This window comes from Callorhinus ursinus, unplaced genomic scaffold (assembly GCF_003265705.2).
Source record: "Callorhinus ursinus isolate GAN/ISIS: 27379988/994484 unplaced genomic scaffold, GSC_fseal_2.0 scaffold50, whole genome shotgun sequence".
Classification (NCBI taxonomy): domain Eukaryota; kingdom Metazoa; phylum Chordata; class Mammalia; order Carnivora; family Otariidae; genus Callorhinus; species Callorhinus ursinus.
Window position 1 is genome coordinate 5,352,823 of NW_027397112.1, and position 17,432 is coordinate 5,370,254.

Consider the following 17,432-nt stretch of genomic DNA (forward strand, 5'->3'; position numbering starts at 1 on the left):
CAAAATTGTACACTTTAAATATAGTGCGTTTTGGTGTATGTCAATTACACCTCAATAAAGCTGTCTCAAAAAATCACACATCCTGTGAGAACTAGAGCAGGGCCCAGAACACACATCTTGTGCCTTGAGGCCTTCACACCTCCCCTTAGCCCCAACACTGTCTTAAAACCAAAACCAACTTCAAGTTGTGAAAAATGCCTTTTCTCTTAATGTCATTTTTAAAAATTCCACAGTTCCAAATTTTCTATAATGTAAAATAATAACACCCTTCACCAGAAAGTAGCAGATGTCATTTGAGAAAGTTCCAGTGTGACCCGGTCCGTAGATAGACAGCCCCACAGAGTTGGGGGGGGGGGCAGGGCAATGTGTGGTTTTGTTCTGTTTACCTGTTTATCTCTGGTGATCCTCGTGAAAAGTATGATCTCTGGATGCATCCAGACAATGTAATTTAGGATAAAAAAGGATAAAGGATGGGGTTTTCATAGGACTGTACTTTGTGATGTACTGTACTTTTGATGGCCCCTAGTGGGCCAAGATAATTTCTGAGAAATCCCTGGATGAGGAAGAGGCAGGGAACCTCCCAGAAAGGTTCCAAGTCCTTTTTCTTTTTTCACTCTCCCAGACTGAACAGCCAGGGTCACCAGGTGTGGCCAGCTTGCTGAGGTCTAACATAGCTTCTTTGTGGAGAGGGTGAAAGTACGGTGGGAAGGGGGTGTGTGCCTCACCTGCACTTCGCTTTATTACGGAACCAGAGCTGACCAGTGGGTGCACCAAGAGATTCTGTCCCTCTGGCCCGGTATGCTCACTGTGGGAACATAAGGCCCTCTGGTCTTCCTACAGAATACATTTTCATGAGCGACTGCCTCTCTAGCAGGTGCTAGAAAGAAACATTCATGCATGGAAGAGTTTTTTTTCTCTAAATGAGCATAGGATTGCACATGTAATACACACTCGTAACAAATTCAAACAAGACAAAATTATATGAAATGCAAACAAGGGGTAGAAAAGGGCAGTGGCCCGGGAAGTCATATGAGTTCCACGTGATTTCTGTCTGAGTCAGGGAGACAACTGTGTAGGTAGGGAGGTGCTGTTACTGAGCTGTTCAAAGTGCTTGGGGACACAGGATCAACTCTGAGAAAGATCCTCTGGGCTTCTGCGTTATCAAAGACATTTAACACGTCATGCTGCTTCTTTATGGTTTACCTACTCTGTGTCCCTCCCACCTCTCGAATCCTTTGCCCTTGTCTGCGTGGTTCTGTGCTCCAGGAGGCTGACCCTAACAGGTGCATTACCCAGGCTCCACTGCCCCCTGGCTTCTGGTCAGAACTGAGCAATGGGAGGCACCAGGAGGAGAGCAGGTCAGAGTATTTATTCCTCTGGCATCCTATCTAGCCATGGCTGTGTCCCTTCAAGATGACAGCCCTGCAAGGCAGCCCCCTCCACCAAGGCTCTGGCCCCCCAGCCCTTTGTTTCTGGATAATGGCAGTGGTTTCCATGGTTGTCAATCTCTGGGTGCCTCGACCTCTTTTAGGGGTTCCCTTAATCCTGCCCCACCTCTAAGAAGACACTTTGTGAAGTCTCTGCCTGGAAGTGGTCTGATATACCCATCATGTGGGAATGACCTGTTGAAGAATCTGTCTCCCCTCCCAGTCTGGGAGCTGGGAGCCTGGCTTTCTAAAGTCTTACCTCCTCAGCACTGAGCGCAGTGAACTGAACTAAACTGTTGAGCTGGCCAGGGACATTTTACTGAGAGATGACCTTAGACCTGGGTTTTTAAGGACACTGCGGTATGGATGACCACGTCATTGTGCCTGGACAAGGTTTATCCTACAGGGGACAAGGTTAAGGCCCATGTCGATTACACTGAATAGTATCCAGGGCAACATGACCCATCTAGGGTCTGAATGACACCCTCTTGTTAATGAGGAGGAGGCCTTTGATGACAATAGTGACAATGATGATGATGGAATGCTCACTTACCTGAGTCCTGGGAGGATTTCAGTTTTGTATCACATCCCTCTATCATGCTGCAAGATAATATTTGCTTTTGGGAGTCAATCCTTTTGTTGAGGTATGGTTTACAGACCGTGCCATGCTCCAATTTTAAGAGTACAGTTGGATGAGTTTTGACAAACTTATTTACCTGTGTTACCACCATTCTCATTGAGATACAGAACATTTCTATCACTCCAGAAAGTTCCTTTACACCTCTTTCCATTTAATCCCTGACCCAAAGCCAACCATTGTCTGATTCCTGCCCACCTCCCTCTATCCAGTCTCCTGAGACCTTGTGTCCAATGCATTCCTTGCCACCCCCCCTCAAATGATGCTAATCCTTGCCTCTATGCATATTCTTTTGCTGTTCTCTAATGTGCCTGCGGCAATCCCTTTTTCCTTTAGGACTCCTCTTCCAGGAAGTCTCCCTGATTTTCTCTTCCACTTGGGCTAGATAAGGTGCCTTTCTACAAAGTTCTGTGTTACATTGACTGGATCTCCATGATATATAGATTCGAATTATAACATATTTTTGTTCAAGTATTCTTCTCCCCCATGAACCTGTGAGCTCCTCGAGACAGGGACTGGGTCATATACTGCTCTAGCACAATGCCTGGCATGCAATAGTTTGTTGTTTAAATGAATAGGCAAATTAAATCAATTCTATTTTTCAGGACACTGTCACTAAAGTCTTGACACCACATTATGTTTTAAGCCCCTTTGGTTGCAAGAAACAAGGACTGAAGTTACTTGAGAGGATTTGTAGAGATGCACGTGCCCTTGGAAAGGCAGGGAGCCAGGTTAGCTCTAGGGACCTCACGGCCCCTCCTCTGCTCTCAGCCTATTTAGTTTCTTTGCTTCTTTTTTCCAATGGGCTTCCTCTGCTCAACTTTCATTTCTGTTGCCTTGTAACTTCACCTTCACTTGGCCTCAGCTTCCTCCGGCCCTGACTTTACCTCTGTCCGGCTCAAGTTGACTTTTGTGAAGGTAATAGTCTAGCAAGCTCATCTAAGCTTTTCAGATCCATATCATGGCCACAGCCTGAGCAGGGAGTGGCTGCCGGCTCACATCTTCAGCATCCCTGGTCCAATGAGCTAAGGGAGGGTGGGTCCCACAAAGCAAGGTTGCTCCGTGGGCAGGGCCTGATAGAAGGGAAGGAGAAGACATTGGCAGGCATTATGGGGTCTCTCCTCTCTGATTATTAAGCAAGATCTCATGTATTTTTCCTGTTTTTGCTCCTGAACAATTTAAGTTTTCTCATCCTTGATTTTATGTAGGAAAGCCACTTTTCTCTTTTCCGCTTAGGGTTTATAGAATCAAGGAATGTTGAAGCTGGAAAATAACTCATAGTTCATTTGCTCCAGCATATCTCAATGTGTGTTCTACATAAGTCCAGGCCCAAAAGACACTCTATTAAAAAAAAAGTCATATTTGGATATGGGTATTCCAGCACTTTTCTTGGGTTGTAGTTCACACTAGGAACAGAGTTCACAGTGGCCTGGTTTGCTTAGTAGGATCTCTGGTCTTCTGCATGGATGGACACCTACTGGGTCCTGGATTCTCCAAAGCAAAAGGGAGTGGTGGGCCACTCTCAGAGGGGACCAGCCATGAAGCCCTTGAAATTGCTTGCAAACTTGAGTCAGTGTTGTGTGACTGTGTGTGTTGTGTGTATATGTGCATGCATGTGCCCATGAGCATGTTTCCTGAGAAAATGTCTATAGCTTTCGTTTTACAGGTATGACCAAAAATATGGATAAGAACCATGCTTTAAAGGGACATTGATTGGTGTGCCTTTCTGAGCCAAACCCCTCATTGTTCTCCTTCCAACTCAAACATTTTGTCTGCCACAATCGATCGCCATCCAGCTAGTATGAAAAAATAAGATGCTTCACAGACAAAGAGTCTCGCTGATTACTTAGTAAGGTCATTTTTCATTTTCTAGATATGAAAACACTAAGGACCAGAGAAGGAAAATATAACTTGCTTAGATCAGGCAGCTGGCCCAGTAGTGACTGCATCTTTCCTGTCTCCCTTCCCCCTTCCTTCCCCTCCTTCATTAACCAACACCTCACCAATCCACTTATGATTTGTTTCCCTAGACATTGCTAAACACTTGCTGAGGACCGAGCACTGTGTTATACATTTCCCCATTAAATGATATAGCAACCCGTCTGTTGGATATGGCCATCCCATTTTTCATTTTTACCTTTCAGGTAAGGAAATTGAGGCTTAGAATTTAAGAAACTTGCCCAAGTTTGCCCAGCTAGCTAGTGGCAAAGCTGGGAAGGGAAAGACCATTTTTCCCACCACGCTCATTAGTGAGGTTGCTTTGTCTCACTTCTGCACATAACAGACTTCTGCCCCAGGTGAAAAGGCCACTATCTGCGACAGATGCGCCCACGCGCGGCGCGCCAGCCACAAGCCGGTCTCACCTGAGGCTCCGCGGGGTCCCACCCGGGCCAAACACCGCCCCCGGGCGGCAGGTGGGCGCAAGCGCAGCGCATGCTAATGAGCCCGCGGCGCGGCGCGCTGATTGGCTGGCGCGGATGCCAGCGGCTTTCCCGGGGCGGGGGCCGAGGCCGAGGAAAGGGGCGCCGCAGGCAGCAGCCGCCCCCGCCCCGCGCTCCGGGCCGCCCTCTTCCCCCCGGGACGACAGGGCGTGTGCGGGGCGCGCGGGAGCCTTCGCCGGGGGCTTCCCCTGCTGCGGTCCGCTCGAGTTCTGGTTCGGCGTTCGTCGCGGGTCCAGGATGACGATCCGACACCAAGGCCAACAGTACAGGCCGAGGATGGCATTTCTGCAGAAGGTGAGCGCGGTCCGGTGCCCTGGGTCCTGGGAGGTGCGCGGGGTCCCAACTCTGGGAAGTGTCCGCGGAGATGCTGGGGAGGCGCGGGGCGTGTGGCCGGGAGGGGAGGGCATCCCTGTGGTCCATTAGTGCTGCTTGGTGTTATTAAATGACTTACTTGACGTGTGTGTGTGTGTGTGTGTGTGTGTGTGTGTGTGTTAAAGACTAAAATGATTAGGTTTCCACGTAACCTGTTTGTAGTGGAGAATCTGAAGCAGGGGCGATGGTCCGCTGGAAACTGGAAAACAACCTGTTACTCTGGAGAGGAAGGTGCCGGAAAGCATTTTAGCCGAGGCTGTGTCAGATTACAGACAGAATCCTGATATTATCATAAGGTTCCCAGATGTTGAATTAACTTTTTTTTTTTTTGCTGTTTTTCGAATCCCACATTGCAGTATTTCTAAGTTGGAGTGTGTGTGGTGTGTACACATAGACCACAAAAATGGTGTGATTTGTAGGATAAAGGGACACCCTGCTCCCAGAGCCCCTAGATTCCTCATTCAAGTATGTGTACTTGTGTATCTCGGGTTTGTCTGTGTTGGCAGAAGTCAGAGTCTTTCCCTTCCATTGCAAAGGCTTTCTCAGACCATGTGGCCAGGCACCGGGTATCCATCCCGTGGACACTTGGGATGTGGCATGTACCTTGTGGGGTTATGTGTTGGGTTCCGACTGGCTCCTTTTTGTTCTGGACTTTTGAGATAAACAGTGTCAGAGGAGATGGACAAAGGATTAGGTCCCAGGTCACTTGCCCAGCCTTCATCCCTTCTACAGCCGTATTTCACAGTGCAGTGTCAACCCTTTTAGGCTTATCTTGTTGAGTAGAATTAGCTGAATGCTTTGTGACAATTAAGAGCCCGCTTTGAGCCCTTGGAGCTCAGCAGATTGCTGTAGTTGGTGACCAACTGTCCTGATTTGACCAGGACTTCCAGGGCTAAAACCTGGGCAGTGCCAGACATGATGGAGACAGTCAGTCAACACGTGGACCACCTACTTCAAGAAGCTGGTGCATATTCCAGGTAGTAGAGGCGTGAGGCTCATCCATAAAAAGAATCCTTAGAGCCTGTATCGCAGACACCAGTTCCTAAAAGCAGAAGAAACCACCGAAGTCTGATATCTGAAAGCCATAAATCATCTTCCAGGATTCTCCTAGGCAGCTCTGGCTTGGTGGCTCAGAGAGCAATGGTCTGGAGACATTCTGTTTTCTGAATCTCGACACGCTATTCCATCATGACTGTTATCTGGTAGATTTTCCTGTCTTCACCTGGCCTTCTGGCTGGTGTCTGGGTTTCCAGCCTCCCTCCACACCCCCCCAGCCTGCTTACCTCCACAGTATGCTTCATAAACGCATTGATTTTCTTTCTTAAGCTAACGCTGATCTCCTCAGCCTAAAACCCTCCGCGGGCTTCCCATGTTCATGGGATCAAGTACAACCTGCTCAGCCCAGGCACTTGGGATCCTGCATTGACCCATCTCTCTTTCCCTCCCACCGACCTGACCTCCAGGGAAACAAAACAAAGCAGCCACAGTCCTGTGCCCTTTCATACCTCAGGCTCCTTTCCTGGGAAAGCCCTTTCTGCCCTTCGCACCTGCCAACTTCCCACTCTTCCGCTGTGAAGGCCGGTTCTCCCCAGCCCCTGGAGCTGAGCCACTTCCTTCGCTGCCCCACAGACTGCCCACACCCCCAGGACTTCTCTTTCCCTTTGCCTTGTGGGGAGGGACCTGCCTGTCTGTGTGTTCTGAGGTCCCCAGTCAGGTCCCACCCAGAGCTCCTTAGAGCAGGTCTCAAGAGCCCTGCCAGGGGGTCCTTCACGATGAGCCGGCTGAACTAGATGTCCGGCCTTCTGGAGAAGGACCCAGACCAAAGGAATGTGGACATGGGTGCAGTGTCATTCACTACTCAAGGAATATTCAGTTAAATGTTCAGTGACTATAAAGTGTGCTCTTTCCCCATAGTGGGGGCGTACTTGCATTATCCCAACCGGTCCACAAGTCAGACATTATCATCACCATTTACAGAGAAGGAAACTGAAGGTCAGAGAGGTGACCTGCCCCAGTCATATAGCCACTAAGGGGTGGAACCAGGAAAAATACAGGACTGACCGTCATCTGTTGCCAAAATGCGATACTATGCTATGAGCTTGGGGCAGAGAGGAGGCTGTGGGAAGGCCTGACTTAAGTGCATGGGGGATGTGGAGCCGAGAGCCGAAGGATAAGGGGGGGTTCTAGGCAGAGAGAAAGAGAAGGATGTTCCAGGCAGAGGGAACGGCATGTGCTCAGTGTGTGTGTGACGCACGGTGGATGGCCCCCTATGGCTGCCACACGTGTGGGTTCCTGTACCAGGGCTGGCCTGTCCCCTCTGTGATGTCCAGATCACCATCCCCGCCAGTACCAGTCGCCGCTGCCCTTGGGAAACACCAGGGCATTGACTTTCGTGGTGCCACATGGAGAAGCCTTCTGTTAGATGCTGTGCTTCCTGGTGTGGCTTCTGGCGTCTGCTTTTGCTTGGGAAGGGAGTGCAGAAACAGAACTATTAGGAGGTGTGGGCAGAGCAGGATATCTTTTGCTTGTATCCTTCTTTCATTCAACACAAATACATAATCGTGCACTTATGTGCTGGGCACCGTGCCAGGGGCTGGGGACCCTGTGGGGATTAAGATACAGACCCTTCCCCCCAGAGCTTAGAGTCTAACAGAGAAAGACAGATGCATAACTAAGGAGAGAAGTGGTCTCAAGATCGTGGCAGACCTTGTTAGAGGAGATACACACACACAAAGGTACGCATCTACAGGTCGCACAAAGTGGGGGATGGTCAGTTCTGCCTGGGGTGAGGGGGTCGGGTCACAAGGGGGGTTGTAACGGAGTTGAGGTACAAGAAATTAGTTTTCTTTGCCAGGAGGATGGGAAGATGAGCAGATACAAAGAGGCAGATACAAAACAGACGTGTCAAACAGCACGCTGGTGTGGGAGAGCCATCAGGGAGGGGCTGGGTTAGCAGGAGGTGGTTGGGTGCTAAGGCTGCTAGTCAAGAAGGGCCCAGACCTGGGGGCTTTGGACGTCGTGCTGAGGAGTTGGATGCTTTCTGCGTTCAGTGAGAAGCCGTTTGAGGTTTTAAAATGAGTCGGTTTACGTGCTAGAAGGATGATTCTGGTTCGAGGGTCCGAGTGCTTCTCCACACTGGCTGCACTTATAAATAGACCGATATCAAGTCTCCCGTCCTTAGAGTTTCTGATTTACTTACCAGGTAGTTAAGTCACTCAGTGCTGCCGAGCCCAGGCATTGGTGTTTTTAAAAAAGCTTCTGGGGGATTTGACTATACAGCTAAGCCGAAAGATCCTGGGGACGTTTGGCAAGATCTGGAGACATTTGGGGTTGTCACATCTGGGGACGAGGGTGCTGCTGGCATCCAGAGGGTAAAGAAAGGCAGGGGTCCTGCTAGCCATCCCTCAATGCACAGGAGAGCTGGCCCCACGGCGAGGAAGGGTCTGGGCCCTAATGTCAGTAGTGTTGCGGTTGGGGACCCTGGGCTGGAGGACGACACACTGGGGGCTGGAGACGTGCCAGTTGAAAGGCAGATGCCAGGAAGGCAGAGCCTGATGGTCCAGAGAGGAGGTTCAAGGGGCCCATGAGGCAGGATTTAGTGGGGCAGGTAAGACACACCTCAGAAACAAAAGCAGAGTCAACAGAAGTTGGCTGCTATTGTCTGGGGCCATCTAGAATGCATCCTGGGCCTTTGACCAAGGTGGGAAGAGCAGCAGGACTTGGGGAAAGACCCCTGAGTCCCGATGAGGGCACGGGGCTCACGGGGGTGTGCGAGACGGCGGAGTGAGGCGGTGGGGCGTCAGCTGGCCTCTGTGTGGCCCTGCTGGTTAGCAGGGGCACCTTCCTGTCTATTCGCAAAACGACCCGGTGGTTCTGGGTCACTCTGCCCCTCTTTGTGTAGAGAAGGACTGATTATTATCATCCCCCTGGGAGCCTTCTCCGGCTGGAAGGAAAATTCCAGGCTCGGAGATCTTGCACAGCGAGTGACAGCTCCTTAATGTGAGGAGCGGTGTGGGCGCGGAGGGTGGGGTGTCGGGGCGTCAAAGCCACCGTGGCCTCTCCTCTGGGATGTCGGGGTTCCCTGGCACGCCTGCAGTCACCTCACAGCACGTTGGCTTCTGAGAGAGGGAATGTGGGGCCAGCACCCCCCACCCCGCCCCGTCCCCCAACACAGGGTCCCAGGCGGCCCAGCACCACCTGGCCGTGAGCCATGTATTCGTGCCTGGGAAGGAGATTTGGCTGAGTCTGGTTGGGAGTGGGCCTTGACATTTGATGGTGGGGAACCGGCCTCTGCCTCGTCTTCCGGGGACGCCCACGGGACACCAGGGGGAGGTGTGAGAGTTGGCAGCCTTTTGGAGTAGAAAGGCCAGGGCTTCTCGCTGGCTCTCTGGAGAACTTGGAAACGGTTGGGATTCTCTTGGAGTGGATGAGAGAATGCAGAGTCTACTCTTTTTTTGGGGGGCCGCCATGACAAAGTACCATAGGCTCTGTGGCTTCAACAGCAGATACTCATTTCCTCACAGCTCTGGAGGCTCGACATCCAAGAGCAGGTGTCGGCAGGGCTGGTTTCCTCGGCGGCGTCGCTCCTTGGCTCGCCGATGGCCGTCTCCTTCCCATGTCCTCACATGGCCTTCCCTCTGTACGTGCCCATGTCCTAGTCTCTTCTTATGAGGACGCAGTCGTATTGCATCAGGGCCCTCCTAATGACCTCATTTTACCTTAATGGCCACTTTAAGACCCCCTCCCCAAATACACTCACATTCTGAGGTACTGGGGATTAAGGTTTCAACATACACATTTTGGGGGGGACACAGTTCAGCCCATAACAGAGTCTTTCATTGTCTCCTTGGGTGACTGGGGAGACCCCGCAGAGGAATTTTTCTGAGGAATGTTCTAAGGAAAATTGATTGGAACTGCACTGGGCTGAACGCCCTCAAACTGTTCTCGAGGTTCATGTGATGCTCCCTCCTCCCACTGGCCCTTCTTTTCTGTGAACGGTGACACACCTGCTGGAGAGAAATGTGACTCCCCTCATTGTGTTTTTAAAATAACTCTCATTATTCCTCCCCTGAAGATTATTTTCAAACTCTTTATAACTGGATTTTTTTTTTTTCCTTAACACGAAGAGAAGGAATCCAATCCGCCGACTTTCTCTCGGAGGAACTCAGATTTTTCACTCATAAGGCAATTTCTCTTTCTTCTCCAATATCTGGGCCCCCTGTTTCTATGAAACATGGCTGTTTCATCCAAAAATTATTTTGAACAAATATGGGATTTCATCTGGCAGCTAATGTGGGAAAGGGGAGGCCGAAGCCCGCACCTCAGAAAATCAGGCACTTCTTGGAGTAGCCTATAAATTTGCGGACGGAGTGACTCCCGCCATCTGTTGCTTCTTGGTCCACCGTGTGGAGAAGTGCTGGGCTCGCCCCTTTGCTCCCTCACTGCTGGAAGCTCTAGGCTGACCCAGTGGCCAAGACGCTACCAGGCCCTGACCCTGCAGAAGGCCAAGGTTGGCAGCTCTGAATGGTGCCAAAATGGATAGTTTCTGTTCCCGAACAATCTGTGAGCTGAGAAAGTGTCTGGGCAGGTGCAGCCTGCCCTCAGGCTTGTTCCCCTGCGTGACCCTTCACCTCCAGTGAAGCTGGGTCAGTCTCTGTCGATCCTGCTTTTTAAAATTGTATTTTATTGTGCTAAGAACACTTACTGTATCTACCCCCTTACGTTATGAAGTGTACAGACCATGTGGCAGAGCAGATCTCTAGAGCTTCTGCACCTTGCTTAGCTGAAACCTGATGCTTGTTGGTTGGCAACGCCCCCCGTGTCCCTTCCCCCAGCCCCTGGCACCACCATCCCAACTCTTTGATTCTGTGAACTTAGGTATGCCACGTAAGTGGGATCATGCAGTCCTTCTGTGACGGGCTTATTGCCCTTAGCAAAATGTTCTCCATAGCAGAATGTTCTCTGGGTTCATCCTTATTGATGCAGAGTTTCCTTCTTTTTAAAGGCTGACCAGTGTTCCATTGTGTGTCTCTGTCACATTTTCCTTATTCATTTGTTGACAGACATAATCTCAGATAATCTTCGTGACATCCGTCTGGTGATAGAGGTACTATTGTCATCTCTATTTTACAGAGAAATGAGTCCTGGTGAAATTTAGCAATTTACTTAGCTTCTACATTGAGCAGGGATTTGAACTGGGCTTTTTCTGCACCCAGATCTCTAGCATGTATCTTAGTTAACTTTTTATTTTCATATAAATGTCTTCCCAGTCCTCTGTGGACTAGGCGAATGTATTTTACCTTGTTGTATCACCCCCCACAGTGCAGCACACTTAATCATGCTCAATAAATACCTGTATTTGAACAGCGAGGAGAGCAGGGTTTTTATTCGCAGGCGTCTGAACACAGCCTGCATGCAAAGTTTCAAAGATGCATTAGTTATACAAAAGCTACTAATATTAATGATTCCAACCATAACCACTAACATGAATCTCTCCTAATAAAGTATATATCTTTTTTTTTAAAAAAAGATTTTATTTATTTGAGAGAGAGAGAGAGGGATGGGAGGGAGAAGCAGACTCCCCGCTGAGCAGGGAGCCCAACACTGGGCTCCATACCTGGACCTCAGGATCACAACCTGAGCTGAAGGCAGACACTTAACCGACGGAGCCACCCAGGCGCCCTGATAAAGTATATATCTTTATGAGTATATAACATATCTGTCCTTGTAAAACATTTTTACACAATTAATGAGATTCTAAGAGATTGCAAGAGTGTGTTAATTACCTGGGCATAGACTATCGCTGTCCCCATTTCACGGTAGAGAAAGGACATTCAGAGAGGTCCAGTGAAATCCCACAGTTAGTTAGAGAAAGGAAGCCCCATGGAGCTGTGAGAACCGTGGGTTTCTTTTCTTTGTACCACAGCCACCATGCAATGTCTGAAGGACTGGTAATTGTAAAGGGCTGTATGGAGCGCGGGAGTGTTATTTTATTTAAAAGCAGGAGAATAATGATGAGATAACCAAGTTAGTTAAATTGGGGGGAAGCAGGTGAATCAGTGACCTGTTTTGGTTTGCGTAGCGGCTGGAACGTGGCCAGCTTGGGTTTGAGATGCAGCCCTCCAGGAGGATACATCCAGCTGTTTGCAGGAGAGGGTTTCCGGACAGAGAAGGACGGGGAAGGTTTTCATTCCTACTTGCCCATTCATACTCTGTGCTTCTGCTCCTGCTCTCCCCGGAGCCACTTCCCCCACTTTCTGGTGCCTGATTCCTATTCATCTTTTTAAGATTCGCTCCAGGAGTCCCCACTCCTGACCCTCTCCTGGCGCTGTTGTGTTCTTATCATACCCTGAACTCACCTTTGTCACTGTACCTCCCATGTTGTCCCATAATATCCTTGCACCAGTGAGCTCCTTGGGCTCGGGGACCACATCGCCTTATCTTTGGTTTTCCAGAGTGACTGCCTGGTTGTTGAATGACTGACTGACCACAGTAAGCACATGGCAGGCTGGGAGATGTGTGGTTTCTTCAGGAGTGAGGGGTTTTCTAGGGGAACAGGAAGCTTGAAACCTTGGATACATGAGGCTTTGTCAGTGCCCATGATAAACATTGACAAGAGACACATGTGGGTTGTCTTTTTTTAACTGTGCCATCCCATCCAGTTTGTTTTAAAATACCCTTTGGTTGGGCGCCTGGGTGGCTCAGTTGGTTGAGCGACTGCCTTTGGCTCAGATCATGATCCTGGAGTCCCGGGATCGAGTCCCGCATCGGGCTCCCTGCTCAGCAGGGAGTCTGCTTCTCCCTCTGACCCTCTTCTCTCTCGTGCTTTCTATCTCTCATTCTCTCTCTCTCTCAAATAAATAAATAAAATAAAAAAAAATACCCTTTGGTTGATTTTACTTCCATTTCAATTTTTCAAGCAGAAAACTATTTTTTATTAATAAAATTAAAAAAAAAAAAAAGAGCACCAGGGCCATCCTTGTGGATGGATGTCTTCCTGCAGAAAGTTCGCTCTCCCTTGGACAGCTCACTGGTTTGCTTTGCTTCACCTCTCTCCGATGCTCGTGACTAATTTGTATCTCTGACCCTTATCTCTTTTGCATTTGGGGCATTCATTGCCTGTCACCTGCCAGACACCGTGGCGAGCTCAGTCAGCATTCCAAAGCAGGAGCTTTTGCTTTCAGAAGGTGCACCTTCTTTTTGGCACTTCCTACATTTTCTATTTTGGGAACCGGCACCTCTGAGCATAGGAGTTATAAACTTTGCCATCCTCACTGAACAAGTCAATCACTTGCAAGTACAGTTCACTCGAGTTAACTAGGGCTCTAAAAGGGGTGCCTTCCTGTCGCCCCTGCCATTGCCTTCATTTACATATTAACTCGTGCACCAGCTGCTTATTGCGTCCCAGCTACGTGTCCGGCACTATGCCAGCATGCACGATAACAGCATCAGGCCGTAACGGACAGAAGACCTGCCCTTGAACAGCTTACCTTCTAGGAACAAAGGAGACACACAGTAAGCAATGTGATCGATGGGCAGATAATTTCCCATGTTAGAGGGTGAGTGCTCTCGAAAAAGTGAGTAGGGGATCAGGAATGGCAGGAGTTCAAGGTTGTAGTGTTAAGTAGGATGGTCAGGGTGGGCCTCTTGGGCATGTTAGCTGAAGAAGCTGGTGAGTGAGTTAGTTACATAGGGAAGAGCAGTCCAGGCACAGGGAAAAGCCAGAGCAAAGGCCCTGGGGCAGAAGGCTGGGTATGTGCTTGGCATGGGCAGGGAGCAGCAAGGTGGCCAGTGTGGCTGGATCGGAGGGAGCCAGGTGGGCGGTGGTGGGGGGAGAGTCAAGGGAGGAAGGGGTCCCAACCACATAGACCAGTAGGGGAACTCTGCCATTGCCTTGAGTGGAATGGCCGATGCAGGGTTTCGAGCAGAGGAGTGACACCTTCTAAAATAATTGAAAGACTCTCTCTGGCTGCTCATCTGGGAAGACACCATGGGGCAGAAGTGGCAAGCAGGGAGCCCCACCATTTCTTTCTGGGACCATTGCAGTAGCTTCAAATGGATCTCTCCCCTTTTCTCCTTCTTGGCAAACTTCCTCATACTTCAGCGTTCTTCACTGTCGTGGGCCACATTTCCCGAGCTTGGGCGGAACCATGCCACTGCCCAGCAGTCACTGCGGGAGCCCAATGCATGCCCCGGGAGCGGCCTTCGAGGCCTGTTGTGATCCGGCCCCTGGCTGTCGTTCCTGCATCATCTACCCCCCTTGTCTGTCCCTCTCTCGCCCTGGGCACCGACGTCTGTGGCTTCTCACTTTCTGTCCAGCAAAATCCTCGTTTTTTTGAGCCTCCCCTTCTCCTCTGAGTCTGTGCAGAATCTCCAAGTCTGGGCACACCTCTCCGAGCTCCTGCACCCAGTGAGGGTGTTTGTGTCTGTGAATCACATGTTGAATCTGGTTGTGTTGGAATTACTCAGTGTCCAGGCGGGTCGCAAATTCCTCATGTACTCCCCTTCCCATCTTTTGCTCCCTCGGTGCTGCAGAAAGGGGCCTTGCTTGGCTTTTGAAACAGTTCTGGTCAGCCAGTGTTTTTGGTTCTGTTTTGCAGATCGAAGCCCTAGTGAAGGACATGCAGAATCCGGAGACGGGGGTTAGAATGCAGAGCCAGAAGGTTCTGGTCACCAGTGTCCCTCACGCCATGACAGGTAATGTATCTTGTGACTTAGTCTTGGCCTGGGACCATCCACATGCAGGGGTTGGCAATCTGTAGCTCGAGGTCCAAGTTCGGCCCGCGGCCTGTCAGCAAGCACGGATGCTTGATGTGTGGCGATAGCTAGCAACTTCCCACATTGTGTCACTTAATACCCACGGTCAAGTTCGGGGTCGATGGGACCGTCTGCTTTTTGCAGATGGGGCCATGGACAAGTAGAGAGGTTCAGCCACTGGTCCCCCGGTTACTAAACTCGCACATGGCTGAGCTCAGATCTGACCCCAGCAATGTGACTCCAGTGTCCGTCCCCTTATCTGCTGTCAGTATGCATAAGCTACTTTCTTTCCTTGCACACAGGGCACACTTGGTTCCCAGGTTTGGGTGAGGCTGCCCACCTGCCGTGTTTTTTCGTCTTCCTCCTGTGGGTGAATTTTAGCTGCCGTTGGAACAGGACTCGGGGGAAGCCTTGGGTCATGCATCAGCTCTGTTACAAACAAATTGGGTAATCGGCACACAACTCCTCAGGTGGCAGGTGACCCAGGACTTCTGGGGATAAAGGTGGCTGATCTGGGAGCCTGCCACGCTATTCCACAAACCACGTGGTGCAGACGCTGGTGGCCTGTAATCTTATTCGGTCTATTTTAGGAAGCAATCAAGTGGATGAGAAAACCCTCGGCTCCTTGGTGGAGAGCGCTAATCAGTCTGCTGTCTGCCTGGGTCTCTCTCTCTCTCGGTCTGCATACCTCTGAGTAGCATTCAAGGAGACCCCAGGTGGAAAGTCTAAAACACCCAGTCCTAGCTAGGAGTTTATGTAGGATTTGAGATGAAGAATTTTGCTTTAGAACAGCCAACCAGGGGTGAATGAAACTAAGAGCAACAGACGAGAACCCACTGAAAGCAATAACAGTGGGCATGTGGGCATAGACAGAGGTAATTTCTGGACACTTGTGCCCCCAGGCATGGAGAGGAAGATGAGAATTGCAGGTTGTCCATCCTTAGCCACGCCATGGGCAGGTAATTAAGCCCAGACAGTGTGTGAGTGGGTCATAAGGGCCTTCCCTGGAGGGACCCGGAAGAAATGCCCCTTCGCTACCACTGAGGAGGGAAGGATTTGGAAACGTTTAGCCACAAGGACACAAGCAGTGGGGTCTCAGACCTGACTCCTCCTTCTTGGTATGTTCTCTGGGCCAGTTCCCATGCAGTCAGGGCCAAGCTTGGCCTTTGTAAAGCAGGCTGAAGTTGCTGGAACATGTGGTCATTGGTGTTTGCAAGATGGCGTCTGAATTGGAGTGGTTGGTTCCAGGGCATCTTGTCTGTCCTCGGAGTTGCTATCACCCTCCTCCTCCAAGGAGCCTGTTCTGCTTATGGGGCTGCAGGGTCCAGGGTGAGGCGGAAGCACGCAGCTTCCTTGCGGTCCAATGACAGTTCTGGATTGTTGGTGGAACTTGGCTTGCTTTGGCCCTGAGATAAAACTGCATCGTTGGGGAATGGGTGGGAGGGGGCATGCTGGTTCTCTTCTGACCTCCCCTGATCTCCTCCCTGTCATCCTCTTCTGCTTTATTTCACACCAGTCTTCACTCTGCATTGTCCCCAGCCAGCCCCTAAGACTTGCGGAGCCCAGGGCAGGACTACAAGTGGAGTTCACATCCCCTTGTCCGAAGTTATAAATCAGCCCTCAGAGTGTTACCAAAATACGTCCCATCCTCCTGCTTTGACCAAAGTACCTTCACAATGACCTGGGAGGCCAGGTCTGAATTTGGCATTTTCTGACTCCTCGGAGTTCCACCTGGGAACTTGGGAGTCCAGGAGAACCGTCCCCTCACCCTTAGCTCATCCCCATGTTTCCTCCCATCTCTTGCTCTGATTTACCTTCATGTGACCAGGCTCCATCTGGAGCCCCACAGACAGCACGCCCTTAGGTCTGATTTTATTCCAGTGTTAAGACTTAGGCTGTTTACTTCCTATCTGATGACTGATAGTCCATGCACAAATTGTTGTAAGAAAATAAGTACTATCGAGGGTGTGTGGGGGACGTTCAACGAGAAATCTGGCTGGAGTCAGATCCTGGATGACCCTGCATCATGGGCTGCAGGGTTTGGAGTGAACATAGTAGGGGGCAGTGGAGTGGAGTCCCTGAAAGCTTGGAGCAGAAGAGGGACGAGATCCCAGCTGAGCCCAGCGGAGACCAGTCAGGCAACAGCGTGGAGGAGGGTGTAGAGGTCAGGGGATGTGCTTAGAAGCTCTGACAATGGCCAAATACTTCTGGTTTGCAGGAAGTGACGTTCTACAGTGGATCGCCCAGCGGCTTTGGATCTCTAATCTGGGTGAGAGCTCATCCGGCACCCCGGCAACAAGGACAGCTTTGTGTGCAGCGCCCCCAAAGAATCTCTGGAGGGTAGAGACTAAGCAGAGGCTTAACCTTTGTCTCTGAGAAGTTGACATCAGAGAGACAAGGCATTCATGTGTAAAACAACCCAAATCAAAAGTGATGGCGTGATAATCAGGGGGGGAAAATAATTGTTTCATACAAAATATTGAGAGCACGTGAATAATGGGTAATTGGGGAAGAATCAGCCAAGACAGAATTCTTGGAGGGGGTGATGCACACATACAGCTGGTTTCGAAAGAAGGGATGCTTGTGAATTGTGGAGGGGAGCCCTGAGGGTTTGTCTTCCTGGGGGAACTAGCAGGAGCTGTGGTGTAGAAATGGAATGAATGAGACAGGGAGCGGGAACAAGTGGAAATTGGGAGAAATGACTTCAGCTGGGTGTGGAGGGTAGTGGAGGGGTAGGGATAGGAGTATAGTTGGCATGTTTGCAAATTGCAAGCTTTAAAAAAAAAAAAGATTTATTTG

General features: G+C 50.2%; 1 protein-coding gene across 3 annotated transcripts in view; it reads left to right on the forward strand.

Annotated features, from left to right (window-relative positions):
• Positions 1-4,392: 4,392 nt before the first annotated feature.
• The window catches only part of RGS9 (regulator of G protein signaling 9), a 64,319-nt gene continuing 51,279 nt past the window's right edge, over positions 4,393-17,432 (forward strand). Inside the window, exons 1-4 of one of the 3 annotated variants that reach the window (XM_073883229.1) lie at positions 4,726-4,799; positions 5,759-5,854; positions 14,477-14,573; positions 16,852-16,902. In XM_073883229.1, coding sequence (XP_073739330.1) covers positions 14,498-14,573; positions 16,852-16,902 — 127 coding nt within the window. In that variant the 5' untranslated portion in view covers positions 4,726-4,799; positions 5,759-5,854; positions 14,477-14,497. Of the gene's footprint in view, positions 4,800-5,758; positions 5,855-14,476; positions 14,574-16,851; positions 16,903-17,432 lie in introns of all 3 variants that reach the window. The other 2 variants (XM_025889987.2, XM_025889986.2) reach the window with 2 other exon arrangements.